We start from the raw sequence: 26708 nt of genomic DNA, 5'->3' as shown, positions 1-26708 counted from the left end.
CTGTTGAAACAAGAGACTCATTGCTGCAGTGGAACAAGCCAACACCACCAACTCCTGCTATGCCAGTCAAGGGAAAAGTCTGGTTTTAAAGAGGAAAAATAAAGGATGCCTTCTTCTATGGGACACACCATGACACTGTGGATTTCATGTGGTGTCAGGGTCTTACCACAGAAACAACGTGTGTCTGAGTGAAAGCCCAAGTCTTTGCCTTCACAGCTTATTTTCTATGCCAGTTAACCTGAAATACTCAGGAAATGCAGTAGCACATCAGTGAACCTGCCCCACCAAGATACCAACATACATAAAAATGAGGCCTCTGACAACATCGCCAGTAAATGCCAGCTTTTGTGTAGAATGTAGAGCACTGTACAAGGACTGCCAGTCTTCCTCCAGGTGAACAAAACTTTGCTGCATTATTACCCTATCCTCCTCAAGAAGCAGCCCTGAGTCTACCCCTAGGTCATTCAGCAAGAGTCCAAAATAAGGTAGAGACATGAGAACAGTCTTCAATCAAGTGCAGCCAACTATATGAGTAAGCATCATGACCATTTATCTATAAAACAAACAAACAAAAAAACCCAAATAACCTCTTTTTCTGTCCAGGTCTGTGCTATCATTGTCACATCATCACTGCCTACCAACCTCCATCTCACTGTCCTGTCTTCAATGACCACCCGGGATTGGGTCTCCTCTCCGCCCACCTGAGAGTTCAAAGTCCTATGCACCCATTATAGCCATCTAGGAGTTTCCAAAAGTTCTGGTGCCAAGCCTCACCTATGACCAATGACAAATCTCTGGGGGTGAGACCTGGACATCAGTATGTGATGAAGCCTTCCAATGTGATTTGATTGCAAGGTGCAGCCAAGGTTGAGAACCACTGAGGATCCCCATTTTCCCTCATGGGATATGAATTTACATATAGTTGAGTCAGAACCCACTGCCTTACCATCCAGGCTCTTCCAGGTTATCACTACCCAGTGGTACAGCTACACTTCAGGACTTGTAACCATGCAGAGGGACCTGGTCTTCCAGATCACAACTAAAGACAGTTCCTGTTTTTACTTGCTATTCCTTTAACTAATGTAGAAATGATTCACATCGCCTCCTGACCACTTGTTGGCATAAGTATAACATTAAAAAACCAGGGGAAAATGTATCCCAATCCTGAAGGGATCCAGAATTAGACAGGCACCAGGCAAGAGTGGGGAGGCAACAGCAGAACTCGGATTTCATCTGTCAACACGTAGGGTATTCACTGATTCACATACATAGCTCTTTTGGCATAAATAGTAAAAATGAAAGCATGACAAAGAGAAAAAATAAGGGAATATCCAGAGGGATGACAAAGGAATTATGACTCACCCTGCAAACATACTGGCTTCGTGCTCCAGGTGAAAAGGTCTGAGAACGTACAATCGTGCTACTACGAACAAAAGGTGTCCCACGGGTGCGGCGGCTGGGCCGTTCCTTCAGGATGCTCACTGCTTCTTCTGGGAAGAGATCTTCTGTGTTGGTTTCCTTGTCGACCTGGGCAGCAGTTGATTTATTACTATGACTTCTTCCATAACACAAGCAATAAACAGTGCAAACAACCATCTCTCTAACCTCATCCTCAAATATAACTGGCATTTCATACCTCATGTGTCCAAAGTGAATAGCTGGGATTCTCTACACACTAGGGGGAGCCTTTTACAAGGATCTCTACTTTCTATTTGTTCATGGAGAAGACATCTTAGTGCCATCCTGGGCCCTGTTCTCTTTCATATATCCCATGAGTGGTCCAAGAGAAAATCCTCTTGATTTTGTGTCCAAGATAAGTAGATTTTGACCACTTGTCACCAACCCTTCATCAGATTCACCATCTAGTACCCAGATTCTATCCACATAAGGGAATATTATTCAGCCATAAAAGGAACAAAGTTCTGACATACAATATAATACAGATCAATTGCAAAAACATTATGTTGAGGTCTGGGGATGTGGCTCAAGCGGTAGTGCGCTCGCCTGGCATGCATGTGGCCCGGGTTCGATCCTTAGCACCACATACAAACAAAGATGTTGTGTCCACCAACAACTAAAAAATAAATATTAAAAAATTCTCTCTCTCTCTTTTAAAAAAAACATTATGTTGAGCAAAAGAAGCTAGACACAAAAGTCATGTATTATACTATTCCATTTATATGAATATGCAGAATGGACAAACCCACAGAGCTAGAAAGCAGATTGGGGTGATTCCCTGGGGCCAGAGATTCTGCTTTCAATTCTTTTGGATAAATACCCAGAAATGAGATTGTTGGACCACACAGTAGTCCTATTTTTAACATTTTGAGAAACTGTCATGCTGTTTTACACAGCAGTCACACTATTTTGTGATTCTGACCTTTCTCAAACGTAAATGCAAATTTGCATTTTTAAATGTAAAGTTTTCCTAAAATTACAAATGTTTCCAGAAATATAAACCCCTCTTCCCTACCATCTGATTCTTTAGTGGACATTTTGATTACCTAACATAGAACACAATTGTATTTCACAGATTTATCCTTTCAACTGTCTGATTCCCTGTTAATGGTGGCCATTTCTTGTTTTTTTCCCCTTTCCTTATTGTATCTATGATGCCTAGAAACTACATATGCCAACACAGAAAGAGAGAATGGAAATGTGGGAATGGACTAACAGTTGGGGAATCTAGGTGATGGGTATATGGATATCTATTGCATTAATCCAGCAAACTTTGAGTAGATTTGAAGATTTTTGAAAATAAAATTTGGGGAAGGGGGAAACACCAAACTAGCCTCCCACAGCCACTCACCCTGATTTAGACTACTGCTTTTCAAGGTTGTAAAAAGTAGAACAACAGCAATTACTGGCAGCCTAGTCTAAAATTACTCCAAACCTGCTGTACAGGCTGCAGCTTGGGCAGCTGCCCAAGGGGTAAATTTTACCTTGTGTTTCAGGACAAGGGCAGGGGCCGTGGTGATAAATGGTTTGTGTGTGTGTGTACTGAACAGTCTGGGTAATAAAATTTCAACAGGGCACTGATACAATGTCAACCAAACATAGTTGACCAGATGGGGTAAAAGGATGCTTTGCTGTTCTTCATGTTTCAAAGAGTAAGTAGCAAGAGGTGCTCAAACCCTTTGAGGCCCAGGAAACTACTTGACACATTTGTCCCTGAAGACAGGAATGGATCACCACAAAATAGCACACAAAGGAGTAAAAACCTACATTTTTAGTTGTAGCTATCCTTTCCTTGAAATATAAAATTGACAAATATTTCTGTAGTACCTGCTTCACCACATTAAGCCTTTTACAAATCTCAGACCAGATGATTTTTTTCTTCAGCTCTCAGGAAAACACAGTATTAGCTTAGCTATGACCCCCAAACTCAACAGCACTGTGCATTGTATACCATGGCTTCCCCACATTCCATGATGTCCATGTGGCTGGTGCTTGTTGGTAATCATGTCCTTCCACACCTTCATGTGCCCATCATCTCTGGTTTCCTTTACTGCCTCTCCTCTGCCCATCCCCTCACACTTCCCTTGATGGATTTAGGGGTACATAGCCTCTCTTTCTGGACAGCACCTGATATTATACATTAAAATATCAAGGGGCTCTGTAAAGTCCCTTGACATTTTCTACTTACCTTAAGAGGTGGGGGCTGAAGCTTCTCAGAGCTGTAAGGATCTGCCTGGCCGGTAAATGTGTGTCCATGGATGGAGTTGACACTGACACAACAGGGATCTGGGTATGGGGGGCTGGTCTGGGTACAGTTGCTACAGCCACTGTCAACCGAGTCAGCTTGCCAACTCCTAAAGGTAGACAAAATCCCACAAATATTCATCAGAAGGGATTGCTTTCATTGCTGCTTTTGGAGCATAGTAGTAGAGAAACCCAATGAAACCCATTTCTATTCACTGACTGAAAACAGTTGCTATCCTCATATAATAAAGAGGCATTTCTGCTTTCTAGGGAAGAAAACACTTCAAAGCTTTTGAACAGCATGGGTCTTTCTTATCAACCACTGCAGCCACTGGAAATGCCAGAAACCCCTACCCCAGAGCCCCTCCTGTCTTTCTGACTATCCCTGAACATAATATACTCCCCCTCTGCTATGCACTATCCTTCCAAAAATAAATTCCTCTTGAACTAAATTTAGGGAAGCCATGGGAAAAACAGGGAACCTTTGGAAAGATGAAAAATGGCATGGAAAAATTGCCTCCAGAGAGGGTCAAGCGAACCACTTCACTAGAGGTGCTTGCTCATAGGAATTATTTGTCCATTACATGCAGGCCTTTACAGAGTCAAGGACATCACTAATGTTCTGCCTTTAGTAACATGTAAAGGGACACTGCAAAATTCCATTTATGGAAAATGTCCAGAACAGGCAAGTGCATAGAGGCGGAGAGTAAATTTGTGCTTGTCTGGAGTTAGAGGAGAGGAAGAAGGGGTGGGGCTTTTTTGGCAAGATGAAAATGCCCTACAGCGGACTATGGTAATAGTGGCACACTGTTACTATACTGAAAACCACTGAATTTTACACTTTAAATGGGTGAATTGTGTGGCAAATAGATTAGATCCCAACCAGGAGGTTGAAAAGCAAAAACAGCAACAAAGGGACTTTAAAGGGACCTTGTTGTATTCAGACCTGGTGGAGGGGAGTCCACAATCCCACCTTTCAAGTGACATTCCAGAGGGGAAGGGGAAGGCTTAAATCCTGCACAGAGAATTGGGACAGAGAGCTCAGGGAACTGGCCTTCTTCAGATCAGTATCAAACATCTCATCAGATTCCCAGCTCCTGAGCAACAGAACCAGAGAATCACCCAGCAGAAACGAGAAAAGCATCTTGCACCCCAAGACAGCTCCAACCAAGAGAGCCACAGCTGAACAACACCCATTGGTTTTGCCCTAAGAAAATATGCCTCATCTTCCTGAAGATGTGTAAAGCACTCTCATCCCCTGGCTGGGGTGGAGTCTGGAGGACTGCACGAACGCCCTTAGGAGCTAGGCACTTGCCTCTCAGATATGGCCTCGGCCTGCTCTTCCTTCCTCTCCATCTCCAGGATCTCCTCCTCAGTGTACTCCAGCTTCACCCGTTCCTCGGCCAGCTCTCTCTCCACGGCTTGCAGCTGCGCTGTGGTTCGAGCCAGCAACACCGTCACTGCATCCTGCAGGAGAAAAAGACATTTCTGAGAACAAGCCTAGTCACAAACTTACAGCAGCAAAGCAGACAGCGGGCACCATGGTTCACCATAAGCAATCCAATCACCCTTGGACTGTGGGCCTTGATGGCTCTGCAATGGGAGAACCCACCCACTGTTCACAGCAAGATACTCATTGGCCTTTTCAAACAGTCAGATTTAAAGATAACCAACAAACCTCTGGTGTTCATAAACACATTAGCATTAAAAAAGCATGACTGTGAAAAGGCTATAGATATGGATATATTCCATTTTTATACCTTCCTCTGAAATGCTACTTCATTGTCCCCACATTCTGACTTTAAATCCACATAGAACCTTCTTAGAAATGATTTCCCCAAGCAAAGACAGTCTCAAAGTCATAAAAGCAGCAATGAAAGGTCAGCTCCTTAAACCAGGGCCACATACCGTCTTTCCCAAGCTGGCATGCCCAGGGTCCCGTGAGACACTCTCCCCAGCACGCCCATTCTCCCTCCACCTCGGTGGCTCTGAGCTGGCGAAGACCTGCACAGGGTACCAGCGCAGCTGCATGTCGCCTGAACTGTCACATTCAGCTAAATTAATCTGAGCAATGCCCTGCATAGGTGTTAAAAAGAAAAGCCAGAACAAGAACTGAATAATTTTACCTTAGCAACTAAAGTCCTTTAAAATATCAAGTTCACCCTTCAATCATAAGATAAAATATTTCTTTTTAGTAGAAGCATGACAGTACAATGAAAGTGGTCCCAGAGGATCCTAACAAGTGTGATTCCCCTGTTTGCATATTCAGCACAATCAGAAAGTGCTAGAACAGTGGCAAAGTAGCAATATGGAGGGCTGGGCCAGACCCAGAGCTTGGCTACTTGATGGACCACTGATTCCCTCAGAATTTTTGAAATAAGAAAGGCCTATTAAACTCTACACTCCCTAATTCTACCACTCAGGACACAGGAGCCAGGGGAAAGATTTCAACACTGGAAATAACCCATTCTGGCTTCCAAGTCCTGGCCTGGACACTGCACGGCTGGCTTCTCAGGATTATTTGTTGCCTCTCTTGAGGTCTAGTCCTAGGGTTGTCAGATAAAATACAGGGAATTCGGGCATATTTGAATTTCAAGTAAGCTGTATATTTTTTACTACAAAAAAGTATCAAATATTGCATGAGTATATACTTACACTAATAATATATACTTATTATTAATTACTAATATACTAATAATATATACTTATACTAAAATATACTAAATGCATCCATAATTTATTTGAAATTCAAATTTAACAGATCATCCTATATTTTATTTGTCATATCAGTCAACCCTACTTTGTTTCTTAACTGACAATGGGGATAATATGGAAGCCATTGCATGGGGGTTTTCCATATTGAGATAATACATTTAAAGTAAAAATCACTGGTCAAGATCATTGGTTAGCTCATCCCTTTCTGTACTCTCAGCTACAAAAACTACTTGACATTAGGATCATTTCTAAGCTACCCACAGAAGTGGGAAGGGAAAGAGAATGGAAGAGAAGAAAGGAGGGAGAGAAGAAAGGAAGAAGAGGGGGGAAGGAAGGCAACAGAAATGAACAAAAGAAAAGAGAAAGGCAGAAAGACAAAAACTAAGAAAAAAGAATTTTAAAAGAAAAAAATGGAAGGAAGGAAAGAAGACTTAAACACAAATGAGGGAGAAGAGGGAGGGAAGGATGGAGCAGTGAGCCAGCACGAGCCACGGCACCATACCAGCAGTTCTTCCTGCAGCTGTGGATTCACTGAACACACATATAATTGAAGTGACTTCAACGTCAACATGCTGGAATGCACAGGGATTCTGAACACTTCATTAAACACCAGTGGGGCTTGGAATTCCAGAGCCTTCGAGCAGTAAGTGTTGGGGGTGCCAGAGTCGAGCGGGGGCAAGTAGACGCGGACGTGGCTGGAAGCAGACAGGAGGAAAGCATTGGCAGGCAGTGCTTATTGACGTGATGCAAGTGTGTACCCTCATGAGTGGCCCTCTTTTGGTACCCATGGGGAAACTTCAGAGTCCTTTGGAAAAAGTTCCTTTGTAAACTAAGAGTAAGCCCAAAGAACTGGATGTGCCCCAGGAGATCACTTGCCAAAGGAAAACTTTGAGGTCAGTCCTAAATACCCCAGGTCTTCCATAGTACTGATGGTCATCGTGTTTTGGCAAGAACTCCCTGGCTGTCTCCTCACAGCACTGACTGTCAACTTGTCAGCCTATAACACATGGGGGCACTGATATTTTCCCTGCCTTTTCCATTCCCAGCCTAGAACTTGGCACATGGGGGATTCTCAAACATTTATCACCACTGCAACATATATCATTAGGGTAAGCTGAATCACAGGTGGAGCCTCAGCCACTTACACCAGGGTGCTTCCAAGGAATTTAGAAGACTAGTTACATAGAAGACTCAAGGAAGGGGGGTTCCAAGCTTGGTCTTGAATGGCAAGTGACCACTCCATTGAGTACCTGCCTAGGGCCATGGAGTGTAGAGAGGTAGAAATTCCACTATCAAGGCCAAGGTTACTAGGTGACTCCCAAGTGGTCCCGATTCACTTTTCCTGTTCTCCTCAGCCAAGGTCTCCCTAATCCTAGTCAGAGGCCTCTTAACACATATGATAGGTACTTCCTTGGTGTCAACACTGCACATAACTTCATCTGCCTCAAATAATTAACTAGGCTCCTTTTAAAACGTATAGTTCTTTATAGTTCAGATAGATATTCCCTAGTGATTTACTGTAAATTCCTTCCCCAGACTGCCAAGTAGACCAGGTTGGTACACCACGCTGTATGGAGGAGGGCCCCTGAGAGGCCATCACTAGCTGTACATGGCCCCTAAATCTCCAAGCTGGGAGCTTACATTTTACAGTCTTCCTTCATTACCAGCCCAGCAAAGTTCCTCAGCTGGAGCACGTGCACAAGAAGACATTCGCTGGCACTGTCATGCCTAGAAAACAAAGCCAGAGTTTGTGGACCACAAATTCCCCACAGCAGAAAAGTCCCTCTGACTGGACTGCAGCAGTGGCCATCAACTGAAGGGGATTTTTGCCCCACCTTATCCCCAAGGGACATCTGCAATGTTTGGAGACATTTTTTATTGTCACAACTGGAGAGAAAGTGAGTATCATGGCATCCAGTGGATGGAGGCCAGGCATACTACTGAACACCCTACAGTGCACAAGATAACCCCCCAGAGTAAAGAATGATCTGCTTCCAAATGTCAACAGTGTCAACTCCAAGAAACCTGGACAAAATAACAAGAGCAAGCAAAAGAAAACACCAGGGATCTGAACTTCTTGTTCTGCTCGTGTGAACAGTACAGTTACTGCCTCAATTGAAACTGTAATTGGAAACTAAAAAGTATTGTGTTGCAAACCACCTGGTGACTTCTCTGGGAAGAGGAAAGGACCCCATTATCTGTATCTGCACCACAGTTAACATATTCAACTCCTGGCAGTAATGTGCAAAAATATCCCCAAGAGGCGGACTTAACCAGGGGCTTTCAGTACCCCATTATGGCTCCCATACCCCTTAGCTCCATGAGGTGACAGTCCTTAGCTGTGAATATCTGTGCTGAAAGACAGAAATGGCACCCCTTTTCCCTGTTGCTTTGTTATGGTTTGGATGTGAGGTGTCCCCCAAAAGCTCACGTGTGAGACAATGCAAGAAGGTTCAAAGGAGAAACGATAGGGTTGTGAGAGTCTTAACTCAATCAGTGAATTAATCCCCTGATAGAAATTAACTGTGGTAACTGAAGTGGTAGGGTGTGGAGGAAGGAGGTGGGAAGTGGGGTGTAGCTTTGGGTACACATTTGTATCTGGCCAGTGGAGTCTCTCTGCTTCCTGATGATGTAAGCTGCTTTCCTCTGCCACACACTCCTGCCATGATGTTCAGTCTTGAGGAATGGAGCCAACCTTCTAGGACTAAGACCTCTGAAACTGCAAGTCCTGAAATGAACTTTTTTTCCTCTGTAATTGTGCTGGTCAGGTCCTTTAGTCACAGCAGTGAAAAAGCTGACTAAAAACACACTCCTTCCTGCCACCTCTGTCACCTCACCTAAGACTGGCTGAAGTAGGATTGTGTGTATCAAGGATTGGGAAGCAGCACCATGGTGGGCCCCAATCTATAAGGCATTTTTAAGAGTAACAGGGAAGGCAGCTTCTGTACTCACAGAAATCCCACGTGGATCTGGGGGTCGTCATTACCACATGTGTCTCCAAAAGCAGACTCTTCAGCATCTTCATTCCTGAACACAAGGGGAAATTCGCCCAACTTTATTACAAAGGGAACTGATCACTACAGGTTGTATAGAAACTCTCTCATGCTGAGGGTGCCTCTTACTGAGAAGAGCTTTATCAAATTGTGACATAAATAAAGAGGCTCATTAAGCGTATGAAAGGGCATGGATCCTGAGGATCCATGGGGTCTCTCATGGGTACCTGCCTACCAACTGCTGTTACTTATTTATGTTGTATTTGTTTTGGAAAATAACTTTGCATACCTTTCAAAACTCCATATAATATTCAAGGCAGCATTCAAAAATATAAAAGTTTGAAATAACTGAAATGTCTTATACTTGAAATTTATGAATATACAAAGAAAACATAACATCAAAAATAGTCAATCAAAATAAATCACATTAGGGGCTGGGGTTGTGGCTCAGCAGTAGAGCACTCGCCTAGCACATGTGAGGCGCTGGGTTCAATCCTTAGCACCACATAAAAATAAATAAATAAAATAAAGGTACTGTGTCCAACTACAACTAAAAAATATTTTTTAAAAAATAAATAAATCACATTAGTCTAAAAAAGTCATTTTTTTTTCATTGCAAGGGGATTCTTATAGCTAAGGAAATAAGAAAGAAGGAAATTCACTTCTAGGGAATATCCTTTCCAGAAAAGCAGGTCTCTCTTATGTGTGTATTGATTCTCCTTTTTCAGCTCTATTGGGTTTAAACCTTAAGTTCACTGGGACCAGGGAGAAAGAAGTCATCCTAGAACACCAGAATGAGAGCCAACCTCCAAATGCCACAGAAGCCAGAGGAGTTATTTTTGCAGGTTTCTAAGGCCCAACCTCCTGAAGTTGAAAAAAGTTAGAAAAATATTCAACTTCTACATAACAGTTTCAATATATGACAGCTTCAGAATGGATCCTTTTCATGTGTAACAGTAACTGGTAAGTCAGTTTGGGAAAAAGGAAATAAGATAAGCTCCTAACCTTTTGGTTAGAGGTTCAAATACCCCGCTATCACTGGCTAGTGAGTAATCTGACAGGCATGCGGAGACACGGCGCGCTCTCCTCTCCAATCTCTTGGCACTGTCTTCCCGCAGAGTCACTGCTGCAAACAAGAGACACACCTGGGTCAGGAGATGACATCAAAGGAGGCCAGGGCCTCTGTAGAGAATTGCTAAGTTACTAAGTGTTCCTGAGACACACCATAATATGCACATGTGTAGAAATACACTACACACAATTGTTTGTAAGATTGAAAAACTAAAGAATCAGAATTCTGGCTACTTCTTTGAAAGTTTTTAAATTGTCTACAAAGATACTTGGATTCATAAATCTCTTTTCACCCCTTAATGAACACAGAGAACTTAAGATGATATGGGGAAGACCCTTCAATCTGCATGTTTAGACCTCAGAACCAAAAGAAAAGAACAGCACTGTGCTCTCCAAGGGTGGCATTTCTCATTTTCTCATTCCTTCTTCATGCTGTTTGGTATTTTATATAACAAATACACACACACACACACACACAACTACTACACAATGTTAACTATCCAAACAAACCTTAACAAAATTTAGTGACCTTCAAACCTTCAAGAGGACACAGTAGAACCCAGACCAATCCTTTAAAAGCACCTCCTCAAAAACCTGTAGCCTGCCAGGAGTATGCTGAGGCTCATGCCCATCCAACTCTGTAACTATAGTACCCTCCTCAGTTGCCCTGGAGCCAGACAGGCTTCCAGAATTTCTTTCCTGGGTTAAAACACTACCATTCCCTGGCAGTTTATTTTTGTGTTTCATATTTATTTCAATCAAGAGCTAAATATAATTATTGAGATTTTTCTTCCTAACATTTCATTAACTGTTTCTACCCCTTCCCTCACAGCAATAAGCTCCTTTAAACAAAACCTATAGAATATGCATGTAATTTTTCCATGTTAATGTGATTATGTGCCCAGGAGTCTTTTTTTTTTAAATTTTCAGCAGACATAACATCTTTATTTGTACGTGGTGCTGAGGATCGAACCCAGGCCGCACGCATGTCAGGCAAGCGCCCTACCGCTTGAGCCACATCTCCAGCCCCTCCAGGAGTCTTAATGTTGTATAGAGGGACACACTTGGTTAGAATATAGAATAAAATATGAAGCTACAGCATCATAATGTTCCTTGTTAATAAAGAAGGTCCCTCTTTTCTCTATATACTTTTCTTTGTCTCTCTAAGCTCTACAAATGAAAAATCTTGACATCTGTGCATTTGTAAATTGAGGGAAATAGTGAGTCCAAAGATGACCATCTCTCTTTCAACCAAATTATTATTCACATCAATTAAATACAAACACATTAAACACTGCACAAAACAAACATATAAGACTATCGCCTTTGTTCTCTTGCTGTCAACTGGACACAAAAGTTAGCCTTCCAAAGATCTGCAATGCCACACAGTGGAGTGGGGTTTAGTTATTTGCTCCTGCCTCAGTCAGCCAGGGACAAAAGCTGGCTCCATTCTGGAGTGGCCAGAGGTACCGACTTTCAAATTGTATGCCAGGATTCTCAAGTCCAGCTCTTTTCTTCATCTCTCCCATGAGAAAGGACCACAACCCCCAGTCCTGAACTGCAAAAGGAACCTTCCAATGCATTGTATCAATCTCTAATAAGTGAAACTGATCATTATTTGCATTCCCAGCCCTGACACTGTGAATAGTTCCTAGATGTAGCTTTAAATCCCTTTAAGAAAATAGCCCCAGTATGGGCGGGGGTTGTGGCTCAGTGGTAGAGCACTTGTCTAGCATGTGTGAGGCACTGGGTTCAATTCTCAGCACCTCATATAAATAAATTCTATTGACAACTAAAAAAATAATAATAAAAGAAAATAGCCCCAGCAATAATCCCATGCACTTCCAGTTAACCCTAATCTATGAGTGCAACCCTGACCATAATTCTGTCTTATCATTATGGCAGGAGTACAGGAAAAGAGAAGGGCCATTAAGGAACTAATTCTCATAGAGCTCAGGCTAAGTCAATGAATTCACACAGCAACTACAAGCAGGAGTTGCCCTGGATGAGAAAAAGCACAGAAACACTCTATCCTTCACATCCAAGACCTGCACTCTTGGGCTTCAGGGCAATGAGGTTGACCATGGGGAGCAATGCCAGTGAAGTAAAGAATGAAAAGTCTTTTACACATTCATTTAAAATGTCTCTGTCCTTTTCATCATTAAAGACGGTTAGTCATACATACAGACAAACACTAAGACCCAAGGAAATGAACGCTGCTTGATAAAAAGGAAGGAAATACATTGTGGGCAAAGCTGCCAGCTGACATATTGAAATAATGAATGCTGTTATATTCTGGAGAAAATACACATGTGGAATGTACAGTGAAAGCTTTAGAAAAGTTCTTACATGACTTTAGTAGCCATCATGGAAATTAATATTAAAATAATGACAACTGATAAACTACATCCCAGTCATCCTAAACATGGATTCACTGCACAAAGATGTGCCCACATCCTGAGCAACAAAGGGGAACGAGGAGAATCCAATATCACTTACAGTGAATGTTTCTGTGGAGCCGCATGAGAAAAGAGATAAAAGAGCACAAAGTGAAAAAAAGGCATAATTTAAGTCAATAATTCTAAACAGAGTATGAATATAATAAAAACATCAATAAATAGATTAGCAAAGTCAATATTTTTATGCCTTTTTATTAGCAAATACTAATGGGTGGATGAAATAGGGAAGTATTTCAAAATCATGACACATTTGGCTTTCAAAATCCAGAGAAGACAGGACTGTAGGAAAAAATGTAAAAAATGTTCAAGATTACAGTCTATTGCCCCACTCCTCTGTCTTGCCTTCTGTTCTCTGACTGATTTAAAACACAACAAGAAATCATTGCTGTATGGATTTGGGCAATTTTGATTTTTATCTTACTAAAAATTTTATCTTACTGAAACCTTTCTTGGGGCCAAACAGACTCCACTATTTCCATCAAGACTAAAAGGGTGGAGAGAATTGCATGACTGTTGGAATTGATAAACAAGGGAATGGGGAGAATCTGATAAAACACCAAGCTCCATAATTATGAAACTACGACAACCATGTGCTCATGAGTTCCAAAAGCATCAAGGGAGGCAAGGAGGCCCCCTGGGTACATACCTGAAACTAATCACCCAACTTAGACATCTAGGAGCATGCAGCAGTACCCATTAACTAACTCAGTCAATTATTTCAGTTTTCTAAGGACACGTCAACTGACAGTGTTATGCACAAATCCATCACCAGGTGGCAGTATATAAACGTAGAAAAGCAAACACTTCCCAGTCTAAAATGACACCATTACAAAGTATGCCACAGAATGGGAAGGAAAGCAAAGAAACTAGGATAAGAAATTAAGTCTGCTCCCCCTTCCCCCTGCCGCCTCTCCCCCCACCCACATCCTATCTTTTCCATGGCCCAAAGGGGCCCTTAGATCTTGTGTGGATTTTCTGTATAAACAGACTGATAGTCTTGAATCTCAAACTTTAAAGAGAAATTGGTAGGACTGTAAAGAAGAACAAAGGGGATGAAGGTTACTTGTATATGTGAATTACAAAAACAATATATGTGGGGATTTTAAAAAGTGTGTATTCAAACACAGAGGGGAAGACACCAAAATAACTGAAATGCCAAAAAAGTCATGGAGCAGCTTGAATTCTGGTTAAATATATAAATGCCAGCAGGCTACTATTTTATAGCTAGATCTAAAAATCAATCAACCTTTCCATCTATCAATCAATCAATCTCATAAGTAACAGAATGGTAGCAAATGGAAGAGAGCATAAAGATCACCTCCTTCAAGGGCAAGGAAGGTGAGACAGACAGCTCATGGTCACACAGCTAGCAGTCAACAGGGCAAGGAACAAGCAACAGGCAAGTCTGAAGCTGTTTCCACTACACCTCATTAATTTTGTATTCTAGTTTTATTTCTCCCCCTTGTTGCATAAACACTCAATAGTACATTTCTAGGGTTTCTCATCCTCTGCATTACTGACATTTTGAGCTGGATCATTCTTTGTGCGGGCAGCACTGTGTACAGTCAGATTTTTACCTTGACACATGTGCTGCAGCATCCCAGCCTCTACCCACTAGATGGCAGTAGGATCCTTCACCTCAGTTGTGAAAACAAAGAAATTACTCCCACTGGGACATTACCAAATGTCCCCAGCGTGGGGGGCGGGGCACAAATACCCCCGGTTGAGACCCACTATGTTATACAATTGTCTAGTGTTTGCCTAAGTGGTATGTCTAAAACATTTCTGCTGTGTAAGTGAAAGTTAATTAAATGGGCTGAACTTCAGGAATGGGAGACCTTATTCTTAATCCTGCTTAAAACCTAAGGAAATTAAAGATGCTGGGGCTTGGCTTTAAAAAGCACATGGGATCAATATTGTCCTCAATAGCACCCTGGCACCAAAGAGGAGTCAAACTAACACAACTGGGCAGATGAAGCTTTACCTAGCTAGATCACCAGAAAATAGAATTGGTAGAAAAGACTGAATGCTTACTAACATGTCTTTGAAATTATGCAATTATTTTCATTTCCACAATTGAAACAATTTCATCCTTGAATACTATGAGAACTAGGATAAAGAGATGAAGTCAAAGTGACAAAGGAAGTAGGCTTCCCACTAGACTACAAGACACTAGTTCACACACTGATTGAGGTGGGCTCACACACCGTATGCTCTACCTTGGCACACGTGCTGCAGAACTCATTGAGGTCTTGGTACCTCTCTATTCACTTCCAAATGTGTGAGACTATGTGGTTCTGACCCTTATTTTCAACAATTAAATATATTCTTAAAACAAGCCAAATACCTGGCAAAGACTACTTTGTCAATGTTAATTATCTTTCCCTACAGCAGGTCTGTACTCTTCTAACCCTATCAATGTTTGTAAATTTATAGCTCACCAGGGACTTAAAAGTCACCAGTCACTGCAATATCATCCCTGAGTTTCTAATTTTGCTTCTCAGGAGAAGCATCACCACTTACTTGTATTGGTGGGAGCCCCAGCCAGTTGGGGTCCACGCTCACGAGGTCCTTCCCCATCCCCAGAGAATCCGTGTGGTTGAAGTAATGCAGTGCCCTGCAAATCTTCATCCCCCAAAGCAGAGGCCTGTGCTCGCAGTCTGTCTAGGGCACCCAGGCCTGGCACTTCAAAACCATCCGCTAACTGCGCCAGAGGAGAGTCCCGCGAGGCCGGGAGAAAAGGTGTGTCCAGGGGCGAGCTGGGGGGCGACAGAGAGGACAGGGAAGAGCGGGAGGACAGTGATGCCAGCGACTGGGGCGTGTCCAGGGACCGCCTCTGCTTGTGGAAGCCCGGGTGGCCTGGAGGGTCTGAGAAGGGGACATCACGTCCCAGGGAGTCAAAAGGAATCAGATCGAAGCGTAGAAGCTGGCCGCACTCAGCATCGGCCTTCTCGTACTGAGGGAGGCCGTAGATGTCGGTGAAGCTGACTGAGCTCAGCGAACCGCGGCTGGAGGCCAGTGATCCCCGGCTGGAGGCCAGGGACCCGCGGCTGCTCCCAGAGGACACTGTCAGGGTGCTGGCAGACAGGCTGAAAGGAGAGAGAAACTATCTTAGAGACGCACATAGCTGTTCCCACTGCCAAGCAGCACAACTAGGCTGCTGCACCTGGGAACAGTGAATCCCAGCCTACCCCTAACCCCTGGGAGTATTTGAGCAGACTTTCATTGATACCTCCTTTGTTCTTTTGAATGACACTAGAGGGCAGTGAGCAACAACAAAGATTCGTGCCTGAGTTGGAGTCCTCGCCCACAGTCACTAGCTGGCTGCACGCTAAGTTACTGAACCTCTTTGAGCCTCCCACTTGCTGGCTGGGGTTGAGGAAGTCACAGGTCCTATCTCATGACACTGTTAGGAGGAATAACTAAGAAAGTAATTCAAATAAAGTTCTTAACATTATGCCTCACAATACAGTATGTGCTTGAAAAGGTGGCTATTTTGAGCATCCAAATATTTAAATATGAATATTTAAAATATTCATATCCATCAGGTGCAGCAGGGCATGCCTGTAATCTCAGCAACTCCAGAGGGTGAGGCAAGAGGATAGCAATTTTGAAGCCAGACTGAGAACATAGCAAGGCCCTAAGCAACCTATCAATACCCTGTCTCAAAATAAAAAGGGCTGGGGATGTAACTTAGTGGTAAAGTGCCTCTGGGTTCAATTCCTAGTACCAAAAAAAAAAAAAAAAAAAAAAAATTATATCGTTTTTAAAAACTCCCAAAATAAAAATGTCTATGTGCATATATGAACACTTCTAAAGCTGTTAGATTACAAAAGGCTTCAATAAACTTGACATCAGACTTGTTATTTATTATGAAACCAAATTTTTACTCATTTCCCTCGAGTCATATGTTAGCAGATTATCTTAAAAATATAACATATCTATCTACATCTCTATTCTCTTTTACACCACTTCAGGTTCCAAGCTTCAGTAGGAGAAAAATACAAGCTAATGGGAATTAATAAAGTTCATGTACATGTCACTGTAACACGATAATTAAGTATAGTTTTCTCTTCTAAAGGAACCTACCTTTTTAACTGGGACTGGAGATAAGATGTTAAGCGTGTAGCTTCTTCCAGCTGCATAAGTAGACAATTTCTTTTTTCTTGAAGTAGAATCCTGCAGGTAAGAAAATAGTCTATTGGAGAATTTGAAAAATAGGAAGTATATTTTTATAACAAGGAATTCAACTATAAAATTCCCCACAAGTGAGTTACATTGGAATGACTATCAGTTCTAAAAGCATCTAGGTCTTAAATGCCAAGACAATAAAATCTGTTTGGGGTTTGTTGGAAAAATACATCCCTGACACTCTGAGCAGTGCCTGGTACATTGCAGACACTTGATCTGTATGTGGACAGGGCAGCAGATGAACAGGAAAATGAGTGGGAGCATAGATGGGTAGATAGATGGGTAAGTAGATGAGTGGGTGGGTGGATAGGTGGATAGGCAGGTCAGAGCATGGATGGTCATATGAAGAGTGGATGGGGTAAGTGGATGGATAGGAGGATGGGTGGGTAGAAGAACAGACGGAAGGGAGACTAGAGTAGAACTGGCCCAAAGGCAGATCATGTGTTAATCTACTAGAATTCCTTAGAACAAATTCAATTTCCTCATTCTAGGCCCCTTTTTAGGCAAAAACAATGTCAAGCTCCATTGATTGACATGGGCAACATTTCCTACTCAATCAAATACCTTAATAACTAGAGCCACTATAAAACCAATTTTAAAGCTGAATAGCATAAATTCAAGCCAATGGTTTTAAAGTGTGGTCCACAGATCCCAGGGTATCCCCAAAAATCCATCAGGGATTCTAAGAGTTCCCCTCTTTCCTAACTATATATCCATGTGCAGTCAGATCTTCATATGCTCACCACAAGTGATATATGATAACAGATCACATGCCTGAGCAGCTGCCTTCTGGAAAGCCAGATGCTAAAGACGTTTACAGAAATATAGAATAAATATAATACTTCTCACTCTGTTTTGAAAAATTCTCAAATGCTATTTATGCATAAAAATTGTTATTATATTTAAAATTTTCACAATTCTAATTTCTAAAGCAGTAAATATCAACTGATTTAGAATAATTCTTTTAACAAAAGTTCATTGGGAAACCTTAGTAATTTTAACAGTAGAAGGAGGTCCTGGAACCCAAAAGTTTGAAAACAGCTTTAATAAACTCTTCCAGTTGTAATGTTTAAAAAAGAATTTTGCTTGTCTAAAATTTTTAATTTTTAAGAAGGCCATTTCAATTTATTACTTTTATAAACAAAAATAACTTTTAAAAAGTAATGCTGACATTCTACTGGGTATATTTTTCATGTTATGCCAAAAGAGAGATATGAGCACATAAGAAAGCACAATGTTCTTGAGCACTTATAATAATGCTGGTCATATCAAGAGAAGCAAGGCCAAGTACAGAAAGAACATATTATATGTCATATTATATGTTGTATCTCAATGACTGCTCACTTGATCCTATTCCCATTTTACAGATGAGGAAACTGATACTCAAGGAGTGAAAGTAATTTGCCTGTGCTATGCAAGTTCAAGGTTTGGTCAAGTCAGCTTGAACCTAAGTCAAGGCACTTTACTGAGACTCTGCACTGCCCCTACTTCCTATCATTCAATTCTGTTGTTATGTATGGCAAGAAAGAGAGAATTCCTTTACTCATGAAAGATTTTCCATATTTAATGTTACACTTAAATTCCTACCTAAGGCTTAGCAAAGGAAATAACTTCAAAAAACCATCTTTAATTTCTTTTTTCAGAAGATGTAGAGAGTGAAGAGTCATAAAGGGGAAGTTTAAATTATGCCCCTCACTGGGCTTTCAAGCTATAACTTGGAACTCTCTATACTGATGACACTGTAGCTGAGACAAGGCAAAGGCCAGGCCCCAGTCATACAGCTACCACAACTCAGCCTTAAAACACAAACCTTGGTTCCTTGTGCCCAAATCCATACTGGGTCTCCTTCTACTGCCCCTCAGTCTGTGCTAGAGGAAGTCTCCCAGCATGGGTCCCACACTTCCAGTCTTCAAGCACAGCTCAATAAAAGGAGGTAACACTGAGAAATGTGTCTGCATCCACTCGGCACAAAATATCAAAGAGCAGCAGCAGCTCTCTTGGGGCATTGACCTCATCTTACAATGCAGTGGATAGAATAGACAAAGCACATGGGAGGAAAGAGCTCAGCACATGTGTACGTTCCTCTTTAGCCAAGGTCATGCCCTTAGATCAATTCAGTTCCAGTTGAGGGTTCTGAGTCCCAGAACTTAACACCCAGCCTGATCCCACAAGAAACTGCCATCTGGGTGAAAGTTTGGGTGTTGCAGCCCTTGAGGCATCAGGGTAACACTGACTCTAGGGAATTCCAGGAATTTGTACTCTGGGACCACAGCACTCACACATGCCGAATTTCCACAGTCAAGGGTGCATGGGTGGGCTTCCTGGGAATCAGGAAGCACTGTGGGACCAAATCTACCATCCTTAGTCAAGAATGAACAAGAACGCCAGGCTCTTCTATCCAGAACACACACAGGAGAACACCAAGGGTAAAATGGAAGACAGTGTTTAACTAAAAATGTGTAGAAACACAGCAGCACAGAAGAAAACTTCAGTTGCCTTGCTCCTTTTAAGATTCAGACCCAACTCAGTTTGAGTGGGATGATATAGGGTGCCATCATCTCAGGCAGATCAAAATTCTCTCTGCCTGTTACCAGGAGTTGAACTTCCCAAACACCATTCCTTCTTTTCAATGCTGCCATGGGTCCTGAATACCATAATGCACACTCATGTATCCAAAAGATTAATAATGAGAATCAAGCATAAAGATTGCCCAACACATACAAAGAACAGTCATAAGATGTGATAAAATATTAGTTGTGGGTGCATCTGAACAGATCAAATAATTTAAGTGACTTAAACTCTAGGTAGAGAATGCTCATGCTCATAGCAATACAGAAAAAGGTCATGTTAATACACTGAGTTTTAGGGAGTTAGTATATTAACAATTGGGGGATGGGCTTTCCAAAACTCAGCAGATAGCCACAGATAAACTGCGGACAGCTGTTAAATGTGGAAAGCAGACCAAGCCTTCAACACAATCTGTGATTGCAGGCAGCAAATGGAAACCAGAAGACATGGCATATGATGAAAGGCCAAACAACTTGGCACTGAAGAATACAAAAGACTCTGGCTTCATGTGTCCTATGCTTGAAAGAGTCTCAAGACCAACCTAGGAAAAGTATGGTTAGAAATGGACCCATGATAGGCTGTTGACTTCCTACTAAAAAAGAAAGAGCAGGCTGCCTTGGCCAGAAATCAAAGTCAGAGATAAAAGCAGTAGGTAGACTTCCACAGTGTTATAGGGGCCAGTTCTCTGGAGCAAGAGAGCCACTTTATTCCAAAGCTATACCACCATCTGTCTCCCCATCTTCCTGCTGGTACCCCAAGCCAGCACAGGGTACTGTCCCACAAATACAGGTGAAAGCACGGGGAACCTACTCCAGGAAGGGGTCCATGTAGGTGCTGCATCACCTGTCTTTCCTTTTCTCCATTATCTCCCATTTCTAAGGGGCTCAGGGAGCCTTGGGAAGAGCTGCTACCTCTCATGACATGGAAAGCACATGGTCCCATCTCCCCTTGACTTAGCAAGGAAATGCCTCAGTAGCTGCTCTCAGTATAGGTTGAGCATCCCTAATCTGAAAATCCAAAATTCTCCAAACTCCCAAACTCTTTTCAAATACTTGATGCTCAAATAGTTTCGGATTTTGAAGCACTTCAGATTTTAGACTTTCAAATGAGGGATGGTCAACCAGTACAGTCTATGCAAATATTCCAAAATCTGAAAAACTTCAAAATGGGAAACATTTTTGTGCTCAAGCATTTTGGATAAGGGATACTCAGCCTGTACTAATCAAGAACATGCTGAAGCCATATATATGTTATCTAATTAAGATTTTCCAGTTGGTTCTTCACTGGAATCTGGTCCCACCTGCCCCTGAACTTCTGGAGACCAGCCCACCTTTCTGTTGCTCCTTGTGCAGATGTGGCCCGCGCACGCTGGATCTCTTCTTCCAAGCGTCTCTTCTCCTCCTCCAGCCTGGCCACATCTTCAGCCGACCTCCACTGCTGAATGATGAGCTGCAGCTCTTGAAGCAGGGCCTCCTTCTCTTTGATGAGCTGCAGCCGGTCCCTGTCGGCCTCAGCCATGCCTGGCCATGACTCATTAGCAAGCTGGGCCAGCTGCTGCTGAATGTTTGCGACCCTGAGAGAGGGGGGCCCAGGAAGATGTCAATGAACTTAAAAAAAAAATCACCTTTATACATTCTCTGCACCATCACTGATTCTGTAAACTCACTTTGCTAAATAAATAGTAAAGTAATGCCACCAACCTTAAACTTAAAGAGTGTCTGGGAATGATGGTTATAAAAATAATGCAAAAGTCCTTTGTATAATCTACCCTGTCCAAGATTCATACTTGCTTCAAACAGTTGACAAAAAGTCCACCAGTCTTCATCATGACCACACTAGTTTTTTTCCCCAGATTCCTGGTTCCTGCAAGATGATGTCCCAGAGTCGAGGAAAGCTGCTCACTTCTCCCCACCCCACTATCATCAGTAGCTGAACACTAGGCTGGATACTGAGAGAAGCTTCTGGCTTTCTTTCTCATTGGCCATGCTTAAGCACTAATATCCATTGGGGGTCAAAAAACAAAACAAACAAAATATAAGAGAGAACAGCCAAAACCCATGCCCACATATGCTGGTTGTATGTGCTACTTCCTGCACCTGAGACCTCAACCAGATGTGAACACACAAGAGAAGCTCAAGCATTAAACAGTGGGCAAGCATGCCAGCAAATAAATGAGAGAATGAGAGGCATCCCCATGAATGTAGAAGTTGGCATGTGATCATCTGGCTAGATGCAAACCAGTCAATCTCACCAAAGGTGTCAGTGTGACAATCCTTAGGGTATAAAAACAGAGAATCTTGTCACTTTCAATGCCCTTGAATCTTCAGTGCTTGCCTGGCAAATAGATTGCATCATATTTTGTGTCCTGCAGTGGTGCCTAATGCTGATTAAGTGAAACAGACATAGCTCATATTTTTAAATCACCCTTTAAAATAGTAGTATGTTTTAAGCCCCTCAAGTAAGGCTGCCTGTTTCCAGGCAGAAACTAGTTATGCCAGACCCAACCTGAACCCAATGATTTGGAGGATCGAGTTTGGTACACATGCCTAAAAACATGCAAAGACTTCTTTAAGATGAGAGAGTACTGTGAAAACAATTAAGTGGCAGGTACATATATCTCTGAGGCAGCAATTCTCAAAGTGGGGTCCCAGGACCAGCAGCTTCAGAATTTCCTGGGAACTTGTTACCAATGCAAATCTCAGAACCCAGCCCCACATGCGGAATCTGACACTTTGGGAATGGGTCCTGCCAATCTGGGGGTCTGTCAAGCCCTCCAGGTGTTTTTGATGCTTGCTCAAGGTGGACACCCACTGCTCCAAGACAAAGCTGCCTCCTCTGCAGCCCTGCCTTGTCTGGGGGTTGCTAACTGGCCTGTTTTAAGCATTTGCATTAGGCACTGATGGGATCATCCTCACTAAACTTGGAATGGCAGACATGGGGAAAGAGCATTGCCAAGACTACTTACCTCCTGTGCCCAGGTAGCACAGCAATAACCAAATCTGGCATCCTACCTGTTGGGCCCAGCCCTCAGAGTCCTTCTCAACACCACATTCCACACAGATACAACCAATTGACTGAAGTTGGCCCATACACTAAAACTCATTGTCAAGTACTATGCCAGGTCAGGCTTTGCATGATCTAGACATGAGCATAAGGACCCATCTGCCTGGCTGGAGGATCATACATGATGCTCTTTCTCCAGGTACCAAATCAATCCAAACATGGAAAGGAAAGGGTATACAGGTTAGGGCTTAAACGCATACATCTAACTCAAGCCCATTTCTCCAAGAAGGTAAAGAAACTAGTTGAGTGTCAGTAGCTTCCTTAGACAATTTTTCTAACTTAAAACTAATTTCCTGAAAAATGTGTTGAAAAATGATAACAAATCATGTCACTGAAAAAAATGATGACAGAGGCAGCCCAACAGGGTTAAAAATAAAACTGGACTTAAGCATCCACCCATGTCTAATTAGAGTAATTAAAATTTATGACAGTCATATAACTGAAGCCCAAGGAATATACACTCCAATCAGACTCATATGAGACACACCAAATGAAATTTCTGGAACATTCTACTTTAGACAAGTCAAAAATAAATATAACTGATTTGGAGAACAATGAGAAAATCTACTGTGTCCCCATAGTTTTTTTCATTTCAATTTATCTGATCCATAGGAAAGCCTATTTGAGCCTAGCTAAAGCTTGCCAGATCTAATTATCATACATATAATATAAACAGACATTTTCAAAACACTCCTTTTGACTTTTATGAGGTGTTTTGTTGTAGGGTTTTTTTCTATTCTTTTTTTTTTTTTTTTTTTGCAGTATTGGGGATGGAACCCAGGGCCTCACGCATGCTAGGCAAGCAAGTGTTCTATCACTGAGCTGAACCCCCAGTTCAAGTTTCCTGAGGTTTGTAAGGAGCTAAAGATGCCATTTGAGTCTACCAGCTCTCGGTTAGCTGCTATCTAAAAGAATTTAAGTTGCTGAGGGTGGCAGAAGATTCAGTCTCAGATAATCATAACCTTTCCAGGAAAATCTCAAGTTATCTGAAAAAAATGAGGAGGAAAATGAACTATAGGAGGGAGGAGAAGCAAAGGGCAACTTTCAAGAGGCTTGTCTACTGTGGGCATAAAGAAATAGTACAGCAGCCAAACTGTAACTTTCCACAGCTTGCAGGAAATATATGCAGAGACATATGGGAAGGGACGACCTCTTCAGCAGAAACAAAATCCGGATGAGGCTGATTTCTTGCAATCCATCTGGAAAAGTTATTTGGGCTATGCTGAACATAGGCAAACATTTCTTTGCTTGAGAACTGTGCTTTTAAAATAAAATTTCACAACAATGCAAATGGTTACGTTTATTTTTGAGCTATGAATCTAGAAGAATATTGGCATATATTGAAAACTACAATTTCCTTCCTTATATCCAAACTCTGGGTGTAGACATTTGGGGTCCACTTCAGCCAGGTCAAGAGAGGCACATCTGTCTGTCTGTTCTGAAAGTCAAAAGCACTAGAATGATTTCTTCAACAACTGATCACTCACATATTCTCCATGGGGGAAGACAAAATGGCTGTGCCTTTAAAACAGTGTGCCTTGTCTACCATGCTGCTGGCCTGGAATAGAGCCAGTCATCCACAGGGAGTATCTTTAGCATGTTAGGTTTACTTGAAGAAACAGACTTCCTGCCTAAGACTAAACACAGATGTATTGAGGTTCGATGCACCTTCTCTTTATCCATGCCAAACAGCTGAGCAACTGGTTGGAACCCTATTCCTGTGAGGGCCATCATTCCTATTCTGGGTATTAAAGGAAAAGCAATTTCCAGAAAGGCTTTTCTTTGAAATATCATTTTAGTGAAATTAAATACATGGAAGAAAAGAAAGGTCATCATTAAGGTTTGCAGAAAAAAAAAACTTTTCCAAGTTCATTTTTAAAGAGAACTGAGAGCCACTTAAAATTGGCAAGGATTTTTTTCTTTTTTTCCCTACAAGTCAACTACCTGTTTTATTGATTCTCATTTTTTATGGGTAATACGTTTTATGGCCCACATATAATCTGTCACAAATGCCTTTAAAAGCTTTAAAATATATGTCCCCATGCCCTGATAGTGAAGAAATAAAAGTAAAATCTTCAATTAAGCAATCAGATTTCATATTTATTATGTGTTTTCCAATTTCTATTCCATAAACAGTTCTAAATATAAATAATTTTCGCCTTACAATTTCTGCCCGAACACCTTGTCTGTTACAAACCTAGAACATTAAACCATGAATAGAAACCTGCATTTATGCTGCAGAAATGACTCAGACCTTCACAATTCACATGAAAATCTTAAAAGGATCTGCATTTTTCTAGGAAAAATACACTTAATATTTTTTTAAAAAATTATTTTTTAGTTGTAGTTGAACACAATAACTTTTTTAAAAAATTTATTTTTATGTGGTGCTGAAGATTGAACACAGGGTCTCTCACATGCCTAGGTAAGTGCTCGACTGCTGAACCATATAACCCCAGCCCCACACTTAATATTTTTTAAAAATATTTTTATTAATTGTTGATGGACCTTTATTTTTTTAATTTATATGCAGTGCTGAGAATTGAACTCAGTGCCTCACACATGCCAGGCAAGTGCTCTACCACTGAGCCACAATTTCAGCCCCCACTTCTAATATTAAGAAGTTTTGAGGCATATCAAGAGTAATCAATCTCCAATTATGTGAATACCTAAAACCTGCAGTCTACTGTATAATTTCTCATCTTTCTAAAATCCTGCTGCTTTCTGGAATAGCAAACAGAACTCCAGGCAACCCACAATTCCATTTGATGGTGATGAGTTATGATGGATCCTAATCCCACATTACATGACATGGTATCAACTTAGAGCATTATGCCTTCAGATTTAATTGTAACTACATATTCAATACTTCTTATATTTTTCTCTTAGCTTTCTTTTTGTAAATATCTAAATGAAAGCAAAGGTTAAAGAAAACCTCAGCTGAGATCTAAGTTAGATGTAAGATGAAATCACTTCAGTTGACTGAACGAAGTATTGATAAATCAGTGTCCATTCCACTTTTTTTGTTTTGTTTTTGGTACGAGGGATTAAACCACTTAACCACTAATCCACATCCCCAGCCCTTGTTATATTTTATTTAGAAAAAGGGTCTCCCTAAGTTGCTTAGGGCCTCTCTAAGTTACTGAGGCTGGATTTGAACTCAAAATCCTCCTGTCTCAGCCTCTCAAGCTGCTGGGATTACAAACATGTGCCACAGTGCCTGGCTTCCACTTAATTCTATGTGGAAAATTCGACAATTCTGCATCTAGAACATATGGTGCAAGAATGTTCTACCAATACACCAAAATCCAGCCCTGTCCTCACCTTCCCTGCTCTAACAGCTTCTCCCCTTGGAAAGCAAGATCTTCTGAAAGCAACTTCCTAAAATTAAAAAATATATATATCAGAAAGTCTTCAGGTTTCTTTATCTTGACCCAAATGGGAAAGATAGACTGCAGTGGCAAAGATGCTTTTCTTCATTCCTCAAAGCTGTACCTCATTCCCCCAAACCCAGATACAAAGTTACTTGCAAAATAAAAGTAAAATCCAAGTGATGGATCAAATTTAACTGGAATCATAATACCACTGATTCCTGACAACCACGTACAGCAGAACTGATCCTGGCAACAAAAATTAATAGACAGAGAAACTGGTTGGACCAAATGTATTGTTCCTATCTGAACTTAGTGTTTCTATGGAAACAGCTAGAGTTTGTGCACAGTTCTAGAACAAGTACTCTTAATTTAAAAATAAGAAGTCATCTGTGTCATCAGGACTGCTTCAAGAAGACATATTCTTCCAACTTCACTTTTAAAAACTCTAAAAATTTTCAACCGGTAATGTGAAAATATTCCTAGCATAATATCTGACTTGAGTATCCAAAAAGATGTTCATGAAGAGATGGAAGAAACAGTTCTTTTGGTACATTTTACATGATCCAGAGTTG

The 26708-nt window shown here is 41.5% G+C and overlaps 1 protein-coding gene across 1 annotated transcript in view; it reads right to left on the bottom strand.

The window, feature by feature from the left end:
- Nucleotides 1-26708, bottom strand: part of WWC3 (WWC family member 3) — a 112266-nt gene that overhangs the window by 5821 nt on the left and 79737 nt on the right. Inside the window, exons 9-19 of the mRNA XM_081276922.1 lie at nucleotides 21030-21272; nucleotides 17030-17119; nucleotides 15464-16029; nucleotides 10416-10536; nucleotides 9370-9444; nucleotides 8059-8145; nucleotides 6920-7112; nucleotides 5611-5778; nucleotides 5018-5169; nucleotides 3647-3812; nucleotides 1363-1527 (exon numbers count right to left, since the gene is read on the bottom strand). Of these exons, the coding sequence (XP_081133048.1) occupies nucleotides 1363-1527; nucleotides 3647-3812; nucleotides 5018-5169; nucleotides 5611-5778; nucleotides 6920-7112; nucleotides 8059-8145; nucleotides 9370-9444; nucleotides 10416-10536; nucleotides 15464-16029; nucleotides 17030-17119; nucleotides 21030-21272 (2026 nt within the window). The remainder of the gene's footprint in view (nucleotides 1-1362; nucleotides 1528-3646; nucleotides 3813-5017; nucleotides 5170-5610; nucleotides 5779-6919; nucleotides 7113-8058; nucleotides 8146-9369; nucleotides 9445-10415; nucleotides 10537-15463; nucleotides 16030-17029; nucleotides 17120-21029; nucleotides 21273-26708) is intronic.

Source organism: Spermophilus citellus (genome assembly GCF_964194105.1).
Source record: "Spermophilus citellus genome assembly, chromosome: X".
Classification (NCBI taxonomy): Eukaryota; Metazoa; Chordata; class Mammalia; order Rodentia; family Sciuridae; genus Spermophilus; species Spermophilus citellus.
This window is presented reverse-complemented; position numbering and strand designations above follow the sequence as displayed.